Genomic DNA, 17,852 nt, shown 5'->3' with positions numbered 1-17,852 from the left:
CAACATTAAGGAAAAATGCCAAGTTGAAATATTGGCTTATTCGACAACAGTGCTACAGCCAGAGTGTTCTCCTTTTGAAATTTCCATTCTGGCCTGTTCCACCTTTATACACTTTACATGGAGATAAAATAATATAGTATGTTCATGGAATGAATGTCTGTTTATGAGTTGTAAGACATCCTTAATTATCTTTTAGAAGGAGTAGATGTTTATAACAGTTAAATTGGGCAATATGTTAACAGAGTCTGGAAGATGATAAAGCCGGCCTGCAGGGCTGAACTACAGCACTGTAGCATATATTCTTCCCAGGGTCCACAAAAACCATTTACATCATAACACATAATATTACAAAGTGCACTGGACAAAGACCCAGAGGGGGGGGGGGGGGGGCTCTTCTATGGCTCTCCCTGAGGTTTTTTTTCAATTTTTTCCATATTAAAAGAGTTTTTTTGGGGGAGTTTTCCTTACTCCTTTGAGGGTTTACAGGTCAGGGGGTGTTGCAGACTGTACATTATGGATCGTCCAATTGATTATATTCAGTCACTTCTTTTAATTCTATCCACCACTTATCTTACTATGAACACACTATATTCGTACCAACATAGCAACATCAAGAAATGAAAAAGATTTATAATACTATCATAAACGAGAGCCACTACAACTATAATACATTGATGACTGACAGTAATAGAAAACTGATCAACTTATAGTGCAGGACTCGTCATGGTAATGTTGTACTTGTCTTGTGCTCGTGTAGGTTCAGTGTCCCTGCAGCCTGCAGGCAGCCTGCCTTAGCTTTGAGTGTGGGGAGGAGGGGACCGGGGAAACAACTTGCTCTAATATTTTTAATTTGGACTGTACTACCAATTTTTTAATTCTAGCGTGTTATAAGTAGTATTTCACCTCTAATTACCGTGACTAATATTTGGCACTGTCACTGTGATTATGAATGCAATAATTAAACAAAATGCATGAGGTGCAGTCAAACACCATTTGGAACTTTCAACTAGTCTCTCATTATCACTGTGAAAAACGCCCTGTTTATTATTAATAGTATATAATTGTCTCTATTATAAGTAATTATATGAAATGACACAAACTATTGTACGTACGTGAGAATTAATAACAAATAAACATGGCCATAGGTGACAGGGTTGTGCATGTATTAGACATCTCCACACAGTGCAAGAGAACAGAAGACAGATATGTACCCACTGTCATTCTGAGATAAGAGAAAAAAATGTTCAAATCTCTGAAATGATTGCTGTTCTCTGACTATCTCAAGTGAAATTTTGCTTTGTGCTTGTCAGAACACCAGCTGCACTTGCTTTAATAGTACATCAGAGGTTTATTATCTGAACCTCTTTTGCATCTGAAGAGGCCTCTGGCTGGCATCAGGCACAGTGCAGTGTTGTAGGTCCATAAGTAGTTCCAGGCAAATGATTCATCAAGGTTATTATCACAAATTAGCAACAATAGAATCTCCAAAGCCTCACATAGCATGACTGTGCTCTTTCATGTCTCCCTTTGCCACAGGGTGATAAGGGCAACAGTGTCTTGGATATTTCTCTCTTCATTGCCCCCTGAGTAATGTCAGCCTGTCTGCTTAATTACCAGTTTTTCATGTCTTGTTTTAGCTTGGCTCCATTCTGTCAATACAGGCCTAAATTAAAGGTTCGAGAATAAAAACAGAGAAAGGGGAAGTTATCTTGTTTGATTTGCTAGGTGGATGACTCAGGCTTCCCAATATTGAGTTAAGTCATCATGATGCTGTTCAGTGTACCTTGTTTTGTATAACTTTAACCCTTGATCTCATTCAAATTGTTCTTTCTTTGTGTCTAGTTTTGATCAGCTAGCCTGCCTTGGAGAGTCGCGCTCCCTTTCTGAGCTCACCCTGGATGGGAATCCTGTAGCCCTGGAGACATGGTACAAGCAGGCCGTCCTGCGCTGTGTGCTTCATCTGAGACAGCTGGACATGAAGCGCATCACAGTAAGGCTGAACTGTTTAGCTGTGTCTGTGTTTACAAGAGGAGAAACTGGCCTCTGGCCAAATTCTGCTAATTATAGCTATGTCTGCAAATATTAGTTAACTGTCCCTTCAGATATTTTTTCTTTTTTTCTTCACGCTTAGGATAATGAATCACATGAGCAGAGCAGGAGAACGTCATGTCATATTTTTTCTCATGCTCTATAGCCATTACCAAAGATGTTAAACATTAACAATGATGACTCATACAAAGTTAGGATGAACTTAAAGCTAAAAAGGCCTCACAACTCGTGCCTGTGCTGTCTTTGTATTTACAGAAGCCTGTTTTGCGTGCCATATTTTGATCAGACACTCATGTTCAGCTAATGGCCCAAAGCTTTATGTCACTGTCTGAGCATATGTTCCTGACGGCACTGCGCATGTTGATTCTTGAATGTGATGCTGTCTTGACATAAACCTGATTGATGAAAAACTTGATGATTTCATAGTTCAAAACAAACTTGATGAACCCACATAGTCACTCTCCCATTCACTGTCAATGTGGCATGTCCAAGCTCCTGTGCATGTTGACAGTACTATACTCTTAGTTTTTGTTCTTCATCATGTTCTGAGGTGCATACTAAAGGCAAGAATACAACAGTAACCATGATCTAAGTTTTACCAGTACCCATAATGTAAATCCAGGCTAACAAAACAATGATTATTTTCAAGCATAGATAAGAAGTCACTGTATTTGTACAGCATGCCAGCAAAGTGCTACAGTGAATGATCAGCACGCTCTTAGAGGCTGTCAAGCAGGGAGCTCAGTCTCAGCTTGTACTTTTAAGGAATCTGTGAGTACCACACACCTTGCCCTCAGAACATACTGCAGATGCTTAAAAAAATCCTCATAACGCCAATTTCAACAATTTTCATGTTTTTACTTGAATTTTACGGTACGTATGGCCCCATAACAGGTTTAGCAAGTTTCACGATTTCCAGCGGCCATTAAACCCCTCCAACAATTTGCCATATGTAGCTGTCATTCCTGAAAACAGGGATGGTGTTTCATTTCCAGAAAGTTTCCTTTTGGGAGATGCAGAGTTTTGATTTGACAACAACATCTTCCATCAAACGGCATCATGATGTTGCTGGGGGCAAACTTCATGGTAGCCACTGAAGATACACATTTTCCCCTCTCAACTGATTTGGAAAAAACTTGCCCCCAGTGCACTGTGCTGTCAGTAGGAGTGAGATGAGATTATCTGAGATAAAATCTATGCCTTACTGCTGGCAGACTGGCCATTATTTATGAATGGAAAGGGAGTTAATACTGCAAATGAGGAGATACAGTACTTCTGTCCTGCTTTGGGCTAAATTAATAAATGCTGCTTCTGTTTCATCTGGGGATATACGTGCCAGGATTGTTTGGATTATTTCTAAAGCTAATAAAGAAAGTTCAAACAAGACACACACAGCTAGACTCAAGCTGTCTTTGACAAAATATCAGTTAGCTTAAAGTAATTATGTGTTACAGACTAATGAAACATATAATCCCTTTGGTGGCATCTAGGCATGCTGAGCTGTCAAATGCTTGTGGTGATTGGCTGCAAAACATTTGATGCACTAGTCAACGAGGCAGAGACCAGAACTGGACATTTTTTTTTACAGGTGACCAGCTGGTCAGCGTCACATATCCGATTCTGTACCAGTCAAATTCACACACACATGCTCTGATGGTCAGATCATACACGTAGTGACACAGACAGTAACATCACAGCCACAACAGTGCTGGTCACAGCTACACACTCAGACACATGCATGAAGTCGGCATTAGTGACAGATTCCAAGAACAGAATAAAGAAACGACAGACAGTCTACAAGAAGAAGGAGCAGCTGAGCAGCTGACAGTGTCACTGAACAACAGTAACATTTCTAGCTCCTCAGGCTAATGTTAGCCAGCAGCAGACTACTGTTCACAGACTGACAGTTAAAATCTCACCTCCTGTTCTGGCTGAAGAATAAACAACTTGTGTTGATGTGTCTCCTCAAACATTTTCTCATCCAGACTTGTTTAACTTCTAATGTTTTTCTCAAAGCCTTATGACAGCAAACCGTTGCACCACATCCGTCTCTGGTTTGTTTACATCTGCTTCCACATGAGAACACATGAAATCGCATTCTTGTGATCTTGTGGGACCGTGCTCCTTCTAGTATATAATCTTAATATGATAATGTAATAAGGCCTGGCTGTAACCTGGTGCACTTTTGGAGGAAATGTAAAAGTGATTTTATAGTCAGCGTTTTATTATGAACATCCAATTTAATTTTTACATTAAAGTAAAGTTACAAAAATGTATTCTGACAATTATAGTTTGCAGAAACACTGAAAATTGGCCAAAATTGGCAATCAGCCAAGAAAATTGCAATCAGTGCATCTCTATCAAACACAAGTATCATTTGACTGGTTTCTATATTACTTGATACTGGGCTGTTTTCAGTTGATACCTTAAAAGGTATTGAGCACTGATACCCCGCTCTAGCACTGCATGTATTAGCTCTTATTATTAGCCTCAGACTGACAGGATCTATACACTGTCTTCAAACAAGACACATACAGTAGACTAGAGCTGTGTCTGACAGAAGATGTTATCAGTTGGCTTATAGTCCTTATATTTCATTGGCTAATAAAACATATAAACCCACTCTGATTGTAATATTTCCTGGAAAATACATTTAATATGGCAAATAGAGCTTCTGTATTATATAAGACAACCATTATGTTTGTGCAAAGATAATTTTCAGGAAATAATTTGTTTAAAATGTTTTATTGTATTATTAAAAACTGGAAATAATGTAGTTGACTGAAACCTTAACAGCCAAAAAAGCTGCCCAGCAAAGACATTGTTATTGCAGATAAATAGTACCCTTTGCAATCAATAAGATATTGATCACTTTCACAGAGTGACCCTCTGGTCTTTTTTCCATGAAAAGCTATTCTTTTTACAAAATTAGTTTTAAGTTGTGACATATGGGCCTGGCATCTTAATCTGCCTTCACCAGCTGACATCAGCGCCTTGACTCCAGCAAGGCTAGCATTTTGCCTCTATTGATCAGACTGAAGTGTTGTCTGTGCTAGCTCGTCACCGACAGCTGAATATCCCCCAGCTCTTAACTGGCACACTCAGATTGTGTTGGCAGCGTTGCATTCTGGGAGTTTTGGCTTTCCCCAACAGCTGGGCTCAGTTGATCCGAGACTGGAAATCAGACAGATAATCCTGTGATGCAGCCGGCTGGTGTGAGAATCTCTCCCATCCTCCACAGTGGTCCAGTTCTGGTGTAGAGAAGCAGTCTTCCTGGCGGCATCTTTTGTGGTTCCCCTCTCTCCTGAATAATTCAGAACTCATGAATGGAGCGACACTCTGATTGCACAAGCTATCTTTTTCAGGACGAGGATCGGCGCATGGCTGGTGTACAGGCTCGAAAAGAGGAGGAGAAGAAGAGGGAGAGTCACAAGCAGACCATTCATAAGGTACCACTCTGATGTGATTTGCTCCAGTTGTCTTTGTCTGCTGGATTGAGACTTTAATTGTATAGCAAATGACGACACATGACGGCATACATTTCAGAGAGTAGAGTACCTAGTGTTCTTTGAATCCACTGGTGTCTTTTTTTTTATCACATTGAGTGTTTTTTGGTTAGTTATTCATAGTAAGAAGAAGATAATTAGTTGCAAAGATTCAAAGTACTGGATAAAGCTACGTATTGCAACCTTCTAAAACTACCACATACTGTGGTCATAATGAGATGCTATTAGCAGTGTTTCATGCGTTATCTGAATGTTATACTGTAGTTTGAATCCAATGCATTTTACAGTATTAGCCAGCATCACACCCTTACAATTATCCAGGTCCAAGTAAGGGTAAGTAAGTGTTTATCTGAACCATAGCTGACTTCTGTAGCATCTTAGTAATAACGCTTGCAGTTTTTTTCGTTTTGATCAGTTTTTCGTTAGAGAGGTTTCGATACCACTATTAGAAATAACTTCAATACAGCCTAAAATGCTGGATAAACGGGACCTTGATACTTCCCAGTAATGTCCTGTGTGTACTTTATATATCTATACAGCTATTAAAATAATAACAAAAAATATATATTTTTAGGGATGCACAATATGGATTTTTTTTTCCGTCACATAACCAATAACATTACCAATAACCAATAACTTCTCATGGCCAGTACCAGTAAAATAACCAATAATTTCACTTTTTTGTATTTAAAAAAAAAGAAGAAGAACTTCAGTGTTTTAAGATAAGCTGTGAAATCAGATATTAATATACCTAACATACCTAACATATGCCCATACTGACATAGCTGTAATAGGCCAATATTGGCAGAAAATCTTTTGTGCACTGGTGTCACATTGGATCATACTGCTATTGCACAGTATTGGATTGGTATTGACTGATACGCAAAGTTCAGCTATCAGAATCAGTATCAGGAAGGGAAAAAATGGTACTGAAACATCTCCAATCTAAGCACATTTGATAAAAATAACAGCTCTAAAATATTTAGGTCATGCACAGGATTTGTTTCTACATTTCCCCAACTCTTTTCCCTCCTCTTATGTGTCCTCTAATGTATGTGTCATGTGATCGTTGAGGCTGTTTTAGTGGGCCATTAAACACACTTTTTGGAGGCTGACATGGACTTCAAACAAATCCACATCAGTACTTCAGTACTACACACCACATGGGCCCGTTGGGAATATGTTAATGTATGGAGAGGGATAAACTGTCCACAGTGGTACTGTATCCTTAAATGGGTCTGTAAGTTATAATTTATTTCTTTAAATGGTCTAAAATGTTCTGTCCTACACAGGCATCTGTTTTGCTGTAAATGTGTTTGTGTGTCTATGTGTGTGAGAAAGTATATATTGATGTGCTCCTGCTGTGTTTGCGCTGCAGTGGTTACTCTTGCTGAGAGACAGTCTGTGTGGAACACATTGTCTCTCAGTAACCTGACTCCTGCTAATCCCTGGTGTTGAGAAAATGTTATATTGAATGCTGCAGCCAAGAGTTCGTAAGGGCGAAGGATTCACTATGAATTGATACTGACTCACCCCTGCATTGGGGAGTGGCACATTCCATGAGTGAGCATATCGAAACTACAGCTTGGCCAGGAAGGAACAATTGAAAGAGCAGAAATCTTCTCTCTTGCGGGGTAGGGATGTCACTTTTACTGCTGTGAGAGCCAAGCACAGTTAAATTTAAATGCTGCAGTAACTGAAGCAAACAAATAGGAGAAACACATGTATATTCTATTTCATTTCATTTTATTCTATTCTATTTCAGATCTTTCTTAAATTAAGTGTGATATCTGCCAGTAAGGCCGATAAGCAGTTTTCAAACTCTCTTTAACAACATACTGTATCTCAGGGGGTCTAAGTTTGCCTGTGATTATGTTAAGATAAACAGAGAGGTTCCATCAGCCTAGTATATGCCCTTTGTGTTGCGCTCAAGAGAATTGTTACTTGAAACCACCTCTGTCCTTTGTTTGTGTGCTTGTGCTGTGTTCATCAAGGAGAAGCGGCGTCTGGCCATCCGTAATGCAGCGCAGCAGTGGGAGGGGGTCAGGGCCTGCCTTGAGCTGCCACCAACAAATGGTGCTAAAGATGAAGTCAGTCCAGAGAACAGTCCGGCCCACAGTCCTGCCCAGACCAATGGGCTGGCACAGGAGCCTTCTCCAGACGAACCCAGGTACACATCACGTGTAGGGCTCAGGGCTCAGCTAACTTACCTGAACTTTCGTGGTCAACTGGCCTTTTTATAAGCTATGGAATGCTAGTTTTGTACAGGCAGATGAAGCCCACTGACTTTAGTAATCACCTGACTTTTACTGTAGCGTCACACATTTGTGTTTTTTATTAAAGTGTCTCAGCAGCTGTTGGGTGGATTTCTATGAAATTTGGCACAGACGTACATGTCCTACTTAGGATGAATTGTTAGTTTTACACACGTTGGTCCATTGTTCCCCAAATGTCTGAAGAGCTAATGACTAGGGGTGTCCCGATCCGATATTGATATCGGATATCGGTCTGATATCAGACAAAAAACGAATATCAGATTTTATCAGACTGCATCTAAAATCTCTGATATAAGCGCTCCGATAAGCAGTCCATTTTCCGCTCCAGCACTTCTATCCATAGGTGCCTCTGGTTGCTGACTATTGTTCTCTGTTTGAGTAACATCACTTGATCAAGCCTTTTCTAACATCCCACACTACAAAATAAGTAATAAAAGTATGTATGATTCGTGCTGATATTGTATCAGATCTATATCAGTATCAGCCAATACTCAAGGCTGCAATATCGGTATTGTATCGGAAGTGAAAAAGTTGTATGGGGACATTCCTACTAATGACATTCCCATTATCCTCAGCTGTACTTTGTGTCTAGTGCAAATCAGTCAATGTTAGCATGCTAACATGGTAAAACTAGCTGGTTAGCAGTTTTCTAATACAAACAGTCAATTTAATTCTAACTGCTGTTATTAGCACTGCTGTGCCTCATATTCATTTCTCAAGCTACTGTTCAATTAAGTGTTCATGTAGTTAGGCATCATCGGATGTTAATGTTCAGTAAGTAAGGGTTTTTATCAGGCTGTGGAAGTGTTTCAGTGGTAGATTGTAGTGGATCATGATAAACTAGTTGTTGTTGTTTGAGATTTAGACCTGGGATTAATAAAAGTGTGGAAGATTCAGTAAACAGATTTTACAAATCTGTTGACAGGTACATCTTCTGTGCAGACTATTTGTACATGGTGAGTCAACATGATTAACACTGTCAAAGTCTAGTTATTTAGATTTGATTAGACTTAGACTTAGACATAGTGCTGCTCAGATAAGAAGCCGAGGTTTGATTTGATCTATAGTAGTCATGACTCATGAGTCCTGACAGTCGGAGAGGAAATCTGGTCCGGGGTTTTGATTAGTACTGATTTTGGGCATGGAATATATCTTTTGAGAAACATCAGTCTTCAGACAAAATGATAACCCTTCAGAACCCTTGGTTCTCATCTGGCACCCTAATAATTCTAAACCAATTTCATGTATGCAATTATGTCAGTACTGTCTGGATGGACACACACAATAGGCAATGGGAGACAAATCAACAAGGTGGAAGAAGGGAGACATCTGAGATGGTGGAAAGGAAATGTGTCTGTTATCGTGCATAAGGAAGATTTGGGAGGAGAGAGAAGCATGCATGAGGGTGGGACAAGTATGGGCAATCTTAATAGTTTTGTGTCTTTTATGTTGCAGTTATTTTTAATCCTGTAATGTATGTTCGTAATTAGACAGCAGAGAGTCTGTAAAATCTATTTAAATGTTTGTGATTCATGTGATTTCAAAATTGGTTTGGATTTCAAAACCACTCTAATCTGAGTCTGGCTTTAAAGGCTTGCTTCTCCTTCATCTGCGAGGGTTCTGAAAAGAATAGCTTGCTTTGATGCTGAGTTTTTTTGTTTTGTTTTGTGTGTTTTTTTTAATCAGACGGGTAAGCCCAGGTTCAGGACCAGAGCGACCGTCAGGGGGAACGGAGAGCAGACTCCGCACCAACAGCCGTCCAAACAGCCCACGAGATCCCAAGTAAGAAATAAGTGCATGTCTTTGTATATCCAACCTGCCATAAACATCAACATAAGGTCCAAAATAACCACTCCCCCTGGGTGCTTAAAGGGAAAAGTCCAGTCAGTGTTGATGGTTAATGTAGTTAATTGAAACCATAAGTTCCTCAGTGTGTACTATATTGACCAAGAGAGCTGAGTTTTCCTTCTGCAAAATTTGTTGTTCCTCCTGCATCCTGTGATGTCACAGTGATATAGTTGGAGGCAAGAAGGAAATACAGGCTATTTCAGCTTGGATTTGTAGTCTCCACCTCTGGATATCCATGGGGCAAACTAGATGAGTATTTTTGTCACCTAATGCTATGTTTTGCCCAACAAAGTCATAGCTATGGCTATGCTCTACCATCTGAATGAGACACAACACGATGTATGCCACCAGTTTTGTGTGGAAATAATTCTAAAGTTTAAATAATGGAGATGCATATTGTGCACTGCGCTGGAAGGATAAAATCTGCTAGACTGATGTTTGCTGCAACATTTGAAATATCAGACAAAATTCCAGGGGAAAGCCCAGTGTTTCAAGAACACTGGATTTATAGTTTATCCGAAACACATCTGTTTGAAATACTGCAGCATCCGATGGATTTAACATCAGCAGTTGGCTGTGGCAAAAAGCGTGCCTCACTGAAGAAAGACACCAAAATCTCCTGAAGAATCCATCCAAAGCCTCACACCAAGTAACTGAGAACTTTTTTAGAGTTTTACTTTTTAATGTTAAGCGATCATTAACTTTATTAAGCCTACTCAGTTGAACATTGAAGCGTGCACGTTGCGATCTCTCTTGGTCTTTATAGCACACACTGAGAAATGTATTGCCTTACATGTACCTTTAACACTGATTGGACATTCACATGAAAAGTGCTACATTTTCCTTTGACCATGATGTGTCATCAGAAGTCAAGCAAACGTGTTAAGTTGAAATACTTACCTTTCCAATCCTGATCAAAATAATTTGTTTTGTATGTCTGTTTCACATTAATCAGAGTTCAAAGTAATGCCAGAGTTTTGCTGAATGAGTAAGTGTCTATTTATGAGTTGTAAAAAATCAATGATTTCATAGAAAGCGTTGATGTTTATAACTGTTACATTGAACAAACTGTTAATTTAGTCTGGTAGGCAGTAAGAATGGCAGCCACTGAATTCATTGTCCAGTGTGTTATTTCAGAGCAGTGGGCTTTTGTTTTCAGGGTGATCAATCTAACTTTACATCTACAGACAAATGACGGTGATAAACCGATGATCAACTTACAGTGAAGGACTCGTTGTCACTAGTTATTGTCAGTTTATGAAGTTTTGTGTATCCTGCACTCATGAAAAACAACTCACTTCAACCATAGATACCTACAACTTGCTATTTGGACTGCTGTACTCATTTTTGCATGCACAATGACTACGTATTTATCTTTTTGAAGCGTAAAAAAAAGCTGATTACAGATTTTATGATTTCTGTTGGACTCCATGATGATTTTGAGACATACGTATGTAAAATTGGTAAGTGGATCAGTTCAGACAAATTGTAAAAACATTTCCCCTTGTGCTGTCTAGCCATGTAGATAGTTCTGGTTTTGAGGTATCTGCCACTGTGACACATATGTTGTATTGGCAGAATGGAATTTTGCTTCAGGCAATGAAACAAGAAGTAACATTGAAAAAGGGTTAGACAGACAGACACTCATAAATACATACACACAAATATGCAGATCACTTAAGAAAGCTAAATCCATTAATGACAGAGGGTCACTGAAATCCGCAGCGCACAGAATATTCAAAATCGAGCATGAAACTGTAGAGAGATCATCCTGGTTACAGATCTGATCCATGCAACAGCTGGTGCATCAAACTCATCTTGAAATATTAGCACCAAGGTGGCCCCTTTACTTACTCCAGGGGTGTGGGTCTCTCTGTGAGCTCTCTGGTAAAATCAGTCTGTGCATGTCTGAGATGTTGCTTCTTCCACTGTTTTTTAACATGATGTTGGACAATTACTCTAAATCAACAGTCTGTGTCGAGCACAGGGCTGCGATATACCCTCCTACACAGATTGTGATCCAGGTCTGGATGTGTTATGAGGGGGAGGATGACATGGAAGTGTGGGCTGCGTCAAGGACTATTATTACATGTTTCAAAGACGGCTTTTCCTTCCTGCACAAGGATATGAAAATGGGCCTGGAGGGCAATCCCTCAATGGCAATGGCTTTCCTTTACGAGCTCTATTATAACTTCAGTCATGTGGCTTAACAGGTTATGTTGACAAACAGGACTCACGCGATCCAATCTACCACAGTCTAATGAGTTGGGAGTTTTGTTACTTTGGCTTGTATTGAATGACTAAATAACAAGGGCGTTTACAAACCCCTGGCACCACCAGTAACTTGAAGGAGAAGCATGATGTGTCACTAAAAGGTCAAAGGGTAAATCTTCAAAATGCTGGGGTCTGTGTACAGTAGATGGGAAATAGAAAGATTGTTTTGTTCAACAATGTGTGTAGGTATATTGAAGGGTTATAATACCCACACAGTGTAGGCCAGATCACCTCTGATAGCTGCTGAAGTACTAGATGCTGAAGAAAATTACACCCTCCTCCCTCATTGTAGAGCATGAAGGGGCAGATGATGGATGAATTTCGATGAACTGTTTTTTGAGGCCTGTTAATCAACACTCTTTCCTCACTAGTGTATGATGTATCACGTATCAGGTCCTTGGGGGTGTGAATTCCCAGGAAATGCTGACAACAGGAGGAGCTTTATTCTTTTGCACCCTGAAGAGACAGTGTGTGGTTTGTTACAGATCATCCATAATCCTGTTACTCCAGAATCTCAACAGATTCTTGGTTTTCTATTGAGGTCAGGGGCCGGACCTGGCACATCCTCACATCTGGATCTTTTTAGTGGCAGCCTGGGGAGCAGGGCAGACACTTGGTGCATATATGTGTGTGTGCCGTCCTAAGTTACGAACTGAGGACTGCCCTCCTTTTTTTAACTCCAGTGCTTCCAAGCCTGCTGCTGAGAACCATCATCACACCTTAAAGCTATGATATGTAACATTTCCACATTAAAATGTCTAAACATGCTATACATATATGATCTATTTTGTAGAGTTCTGAGTTGCTGTATCCCAAATATTTCCAATAATGTTCAAATGCAGAAGTATTAGTTATTTATTTGAGGTAATAGTGTGTTTCCTGATACGTCAGAGAGTCAGTGAGGCAGTCAGAGCATTTGAGTAAATGCAACATGAATAAAACTTAAATATTACCCTATCCATGAAATATGATTTCTGCCCTAGTCACACCAGATAGATTTACATCAGCTATGGTTGTAGTTTAAAAGTGAAGTTACAACAACTCTGATGGTTCCACTGCACAACATCATCAAACTACGTGTTCTGTTATTGTTTTAAAGTAAGAGAGACCCCAAGTGGAAGAATTTACATATTATGTATTTAAGAGTAAAAAACAACTTTAATTGCTTAAGTTATTATTCTAAACTAAAATTATTCTAACTTGCCTCATTTGCCAATTTTCTCATATTTTGAATATTCTCTTAGGCACGAACACAATTTACGACTGTTCCAGACTAGTTGTAAGAGTCATTTGCAGTTAGTCTGCTGTTACCTAAACAAAAAAAGGTTTTCATTAATAGATTGTATACTTCAGTACTTGAAGCACATCCTAAATTATAACTCATAATTATATTGACATCATCTTGTTTGACTCTGCAATTTGAATTATAATTATGTCCAAATTAATTCACATAGCCTAACAATATCATCATTAATTTAAATTGGCTATTACCATTACTGTCATTACTGTCTATTTGCTATATCGTCACATGCAGATTTACTGAAGTCACTGTCTGGTGGAACATCCGTGGTTACAGTTCCTGACAGTGCAACATCACTGTTGTCCATCTCCAGGATGGAGACTTCATTTCATCCCCTCCTCTCTTTGAAGCCATCCATTGCCTTCCTGTGGCAAGTGTTTTTTTTTTTTTATATTGAACCATGTCATCTTTATTTCAGTGCCAGGACCGCCCTCTCGTGACACAGCGTTAACAGCACTATTTTTCACTCTCGATCACTATTTTTCCCCATTCCTTTGCTTTAGCAGGTCTTTCAATTCCACGGCTGATACATTAAAATGATTGACTTTATAATATCGTTCTCTAAATGCAAGTCTTCAGTCTCTCAACTTGTGAGCTTGTTAAGTTTTTCTATGATTCTATTTTCATTGAATGAACGCTTCCTGACATATCGGGCAGGACGTGGCTTAATTTGGAATTATTTGGCAAAGGAGGGTTAAGGAGAGTTAGGAGAGTTTAGGAGTTTAAGAGAGATTGCTGAATCTGACGTGGCAACTCAATTTAGAAAAATCTGTTAAAGTTCATGTAAAGCGACAATAAATGTGTGTTCTGAGTTCTTTGTTTGTGTCGGGTTGTTGGGACTGAAGTGAGCTGAAGTGAACTGCTGGGCTGATTTGGACTGAGAGTCACTTAAGGTACGTTCGTAACTGAACATTAGGGAGGGTGAGGGGAGGTGGAGTTTCGTTTGTGTGTTGGTTCGTGGGGCTTATATAGTGTTGGGGGAACAATGACTCCGGCTCCGTTACGAAGTCATGTTTCAGGTCCACCCTGAACACAGAAATCGTTTTGTATTAAGGTTGCAGGATAATTTACATCAGTTTCACTTTGAAAATTTACATCATTGAGGATTTTTACAGCAGACATTAAACTTGAACACCAACATACACGGAGGAGATGAAGAGACAAACACTGAGACAGAGAGTTTAGTCTGCAGTGCATAAACCACACAACTGCGCAGCAATATCAGGATTTATAGTCAAAAAATTACAGTCAGCACTTCGCACACACGCTATTGTTCCTTTCTCCTCTCTGCTGTCTTTCTCTCCACCCTTGCAGTTATGATTCATTGGCATGGAGTAATTAAGTATTAGAAGTACACAGATCAGACTTGGAGCGAAAAATCACAGACCACAGAGCTGTACAGTAACATTATGCTTCACGATCATTAAGTTTTTATAACAACTTGGCTCACCTGTCCATATCCACAGGCTCTCTCCCTCTTCCTCCCTCCCTTTCTGCTGTGGGTTGGCTTTTTCTTCTTTTACCTGGTTTCAGGTGGAAGTGCAGCTCCATCGGTATTCACTCCTCACACCTTCGCCTTTTTTAAAAATTCATTTAGCTCTCCCCAAACATGTACCGCAGCTGCAGAAAAAAAGCTCTGGTCCTCATTTGACACCAAAATTGAAACAAGTTCAGAGTGGGAGCGTCAAGGCAGTTTGACGTGCGCCAAGATGCTTTCAGTGTGTGTTCTGCCGTTTAAAACAATGGGTGTACTTCAAAAGGAGAGCTTCAGACACTTTTTTGTGCAACAATTCAGTACATAGCTCTCAGTTTTCTCACATGTTTTCAGCAACTATGTTCTACCATGTAGAATGTGTTAAGAAGAAAAACTTTTTCCTTTTCACCAACTTTAATGGAGAAAAGTGTGCTGGGTCCAATTCAATTTATCTGAATAAAGATATAAACTATGTATGTATAAATTTATTTATACATATATTGGAAAATAGAGAAGAAGATGAAGATGATGTCATCTCTGGTTGACATTAACAGCCCCAGTGAGGTCGAACTGAATGTTGACAGCACACTTAGCATGATTGTGTCAATGTGCTCCTACAATAAGTTATGGGACAATAACCTGTGTCACTGCCAGACTTGACTGTGATGCAGGCCCAAGTTTATTCCTGTGCAAATTTAAGATTTATTTGACCTCATTTCCCCTGAGAGACAGGGGCAGGGCTGCATGGTATGGAGGAGTTATTACTCAGAAATCCAGAAGTGGTGTTTGATCACCATGTGGAGAGATTGAAAGGCCTTTGTACTATTCATACGTATATGTAATAAAGAGCTGTGCAGACATCCCGAACAGGTGGTTTTTCAGGCACATAAATCAACGAGTTATCTTCACCATTCAAGTGGCCCCTCAAATGAAACCTGAAATCCAAAACCAGCACATACTGTAGAGACACACTTCACAGTAACAGGCTGCAGCACTCACCACCAATCAGCCTAAAATCTGCTCTGCACCAGTAACTGCCACTTGAACCATTTGTTTTCACTTTCTAACATAGTGAAATGATGAAATGCTCTTTTAGAATGACAGCTCAGAGAGTAATGTTTCATGCACACCACTGCCACACAGTATTTAGGCGATTGGAGACATGTGGATGCTACAAGCCATGTCTTTGGGGGGATTAAGTTGTTGAGAGATGACAGATGTCCTTTTTAAAACTCCTGTAGGATTTAGTGAGATAGCTCTAATTGAATTAGATTCTGAGTCTAATAGGCCAGAGCAGGATCCATGTAATTGTGACACATTCTTCATTCGGTCTTCTCCGCCTCGTTCACTTCTTCTCTCAGCGTTTGTTGCCGGGTTCATGTCAGGAGGGGATTCAGGGCCACCTGGCAGCGTTTCAGCTGTGATTATGGGTGAACAATATGTGACACAGTACAGAGTGTGTTCATGGCACTCCTCCAGGCGCACAGAAGTTACTCTCATTCTTTATGTGACTTATCTACATGTTACGCTCCATCTCCTGCACTGCTCCCCAACTCTTCCTGATTTACTGCCTTTGGCAATCCTACATTTCGGAGGCGGGGCATATCCTGACGATTAAACTGCCTTTCAGCGTCTGGCGTCTGGCCGTCTGTTGCTGGCCAGGACCCATGTTTCTGTCCATGTGTGTGCTTGCAACAGGACACACGCAGACTTTGCAGCTTTTGCTACTACCAGGTCTGCTTTAAATACTTAAAGTAATACAATCAGTCTGTACTTTTTCTGCAAGGAAGTTGTGTGTTCAGTGCCATTTGTTTGTTTGTCAGTGGGATTATCGAAAAACTACTGGCCCTGTTTTCATGAAACTTGGTCGAAGGGTGTAGCATGGACCAAGGAAGAGCCCATTAAATTTTGGAGCAGATACGACTCAAGGGGCAGATACACAAATTATGTTTCATTTTCATTAACATTGCGAGACAGGGCATTTGGCCTTGGTCGACTAAATGCCATACATCTTAAAATCCAGTAGATGCTAGTAAAGTTTAATTGTGACAAAACATAGCCAATTGACCCTTCTTAGGCCCCACCCCTTTTTGCTCTATGCTACAGTTATACAGTTTAGTAAGCTTGCTACCTGGGTCAGCTTTCTAATCTAATCTATACCAGTTGTTAGCTAGCTGGTTAGCTGACATTTTGCTCTGTTGCAAAACTCTACCTAACTAGCTAGTTACATGTGGTGGCTTATATTAGCAAAACCCTCACCAATTAGCTAGCTTATCTACATCAATAGTTACCTAGCTGGTTGGCTAGCATTTTGCTCACATTAGCTAACTCAAAATGTTACTATATATATGTTGCTTTTTCACGCCTCCAAGCAACATCTTTTGACCATCTTTTTTTCAATGTGGACAAGCCTAGAGCATAGCATATCTAAGTTGCAGGAACAGGAAAGGAGAAACTAGAACAAAATTTCAAAAGGGGTGGGCCTTAGGAAGGGTCAATTGTAGCAGTACAATGACTCCATATCACAATCCATATCCACATACTCCAGTATACTCCAGTGTGTGTAGCCCACACATGTTGTCACTTTAACTTCATGCAGAAAGCAGTCGTTACAGAACGCTAATGGACGGTAATTTCATGGGAGATTCAGTACAATTATGACATTGCCACAATTGTAACACCACTTTTTCTCAAATTAATGTATGGATATGGGAGCATTACTACATATATATCATGCAACTATTTCTATTCTTACATCCAAATGTGAATTGTCCAAAAGAAACCCCACTAATGGTATTGAAGGAAAATATTCAAACTTTAGGCTTCATGAGATCAAGCATTAATATGGACCGTGAAGTGTGTGCTTGGAGATTTGCATATCATAAAAGAGTGGGCTACTGGCCTTGGTGGAGGTCTGTACTCTCTGAGTACACTTCTACAGTAGCTATGCCTCAATGCTGCACTCAATTCTGTGAGTTAGTAGTATAACAAGGGACCAGAGTAATAATTGACCCTGTGTTTTTTAAGATGTCCTGACCGATGTGTGTTTTGTAATCAATGTCTTTTGGCGGTTGGCCCCTGGGAAAAATTGACAGCATATCCACTTCTCTTAATATATCCATGGC

The 17,852-nt window shown here is 39.8% G+C and overlaps 1 protein-coding gene across 1 annotated transcript in view; it reads left to right on the top strand.

Annotated features, from left to right (window-relative positions):
- The window catches only part of lrrc49 (leucine rich repeat containing 49), a 47,983-nt gene that overhangs the window by 19,020 nt on the left and 11,111 nt on the right, over positions 1–17,852 (top strand). The window contains exons 10-13 of the mRNA XM_084721124.1: positions 1,843–1,990; positions 5,415–5,498; positions 7,550–7,725; positions 9,518–9,613. Coding sequence (XP_084577250.1) covers positions 1,843–1,990; positions 5,415–5,498; positions 7,550–7,725; positions 9,518–9,613 — 504 coding nt within the window. The remainder of the gene's footprint in view (positions 1–1,842; positions 1,991–5,414; positions 5,499–7,549; positions 7,726–9,517; positions 9,614–17,852) is intronic.

This window comes from Lutjanus erythropterus, chromosome 1 (assembly GCF_056507025.1).
Source record: "Lutjanus erythropterus isolate fLutEry1 chromosome 1, fLutEry1.hap2, whole genome shotgun sequence".
NCBI lineage: Eukaryota > Metazoa > Chordata > Actinopteri > Lutjaniformes > Lutjanidae > Lutjanus > Lutjanus erythropterus.
Note: the sequence above shows the minus strand (reverse complement) of the source record. Positions and strands in the feature narration are given on the sequence as shown.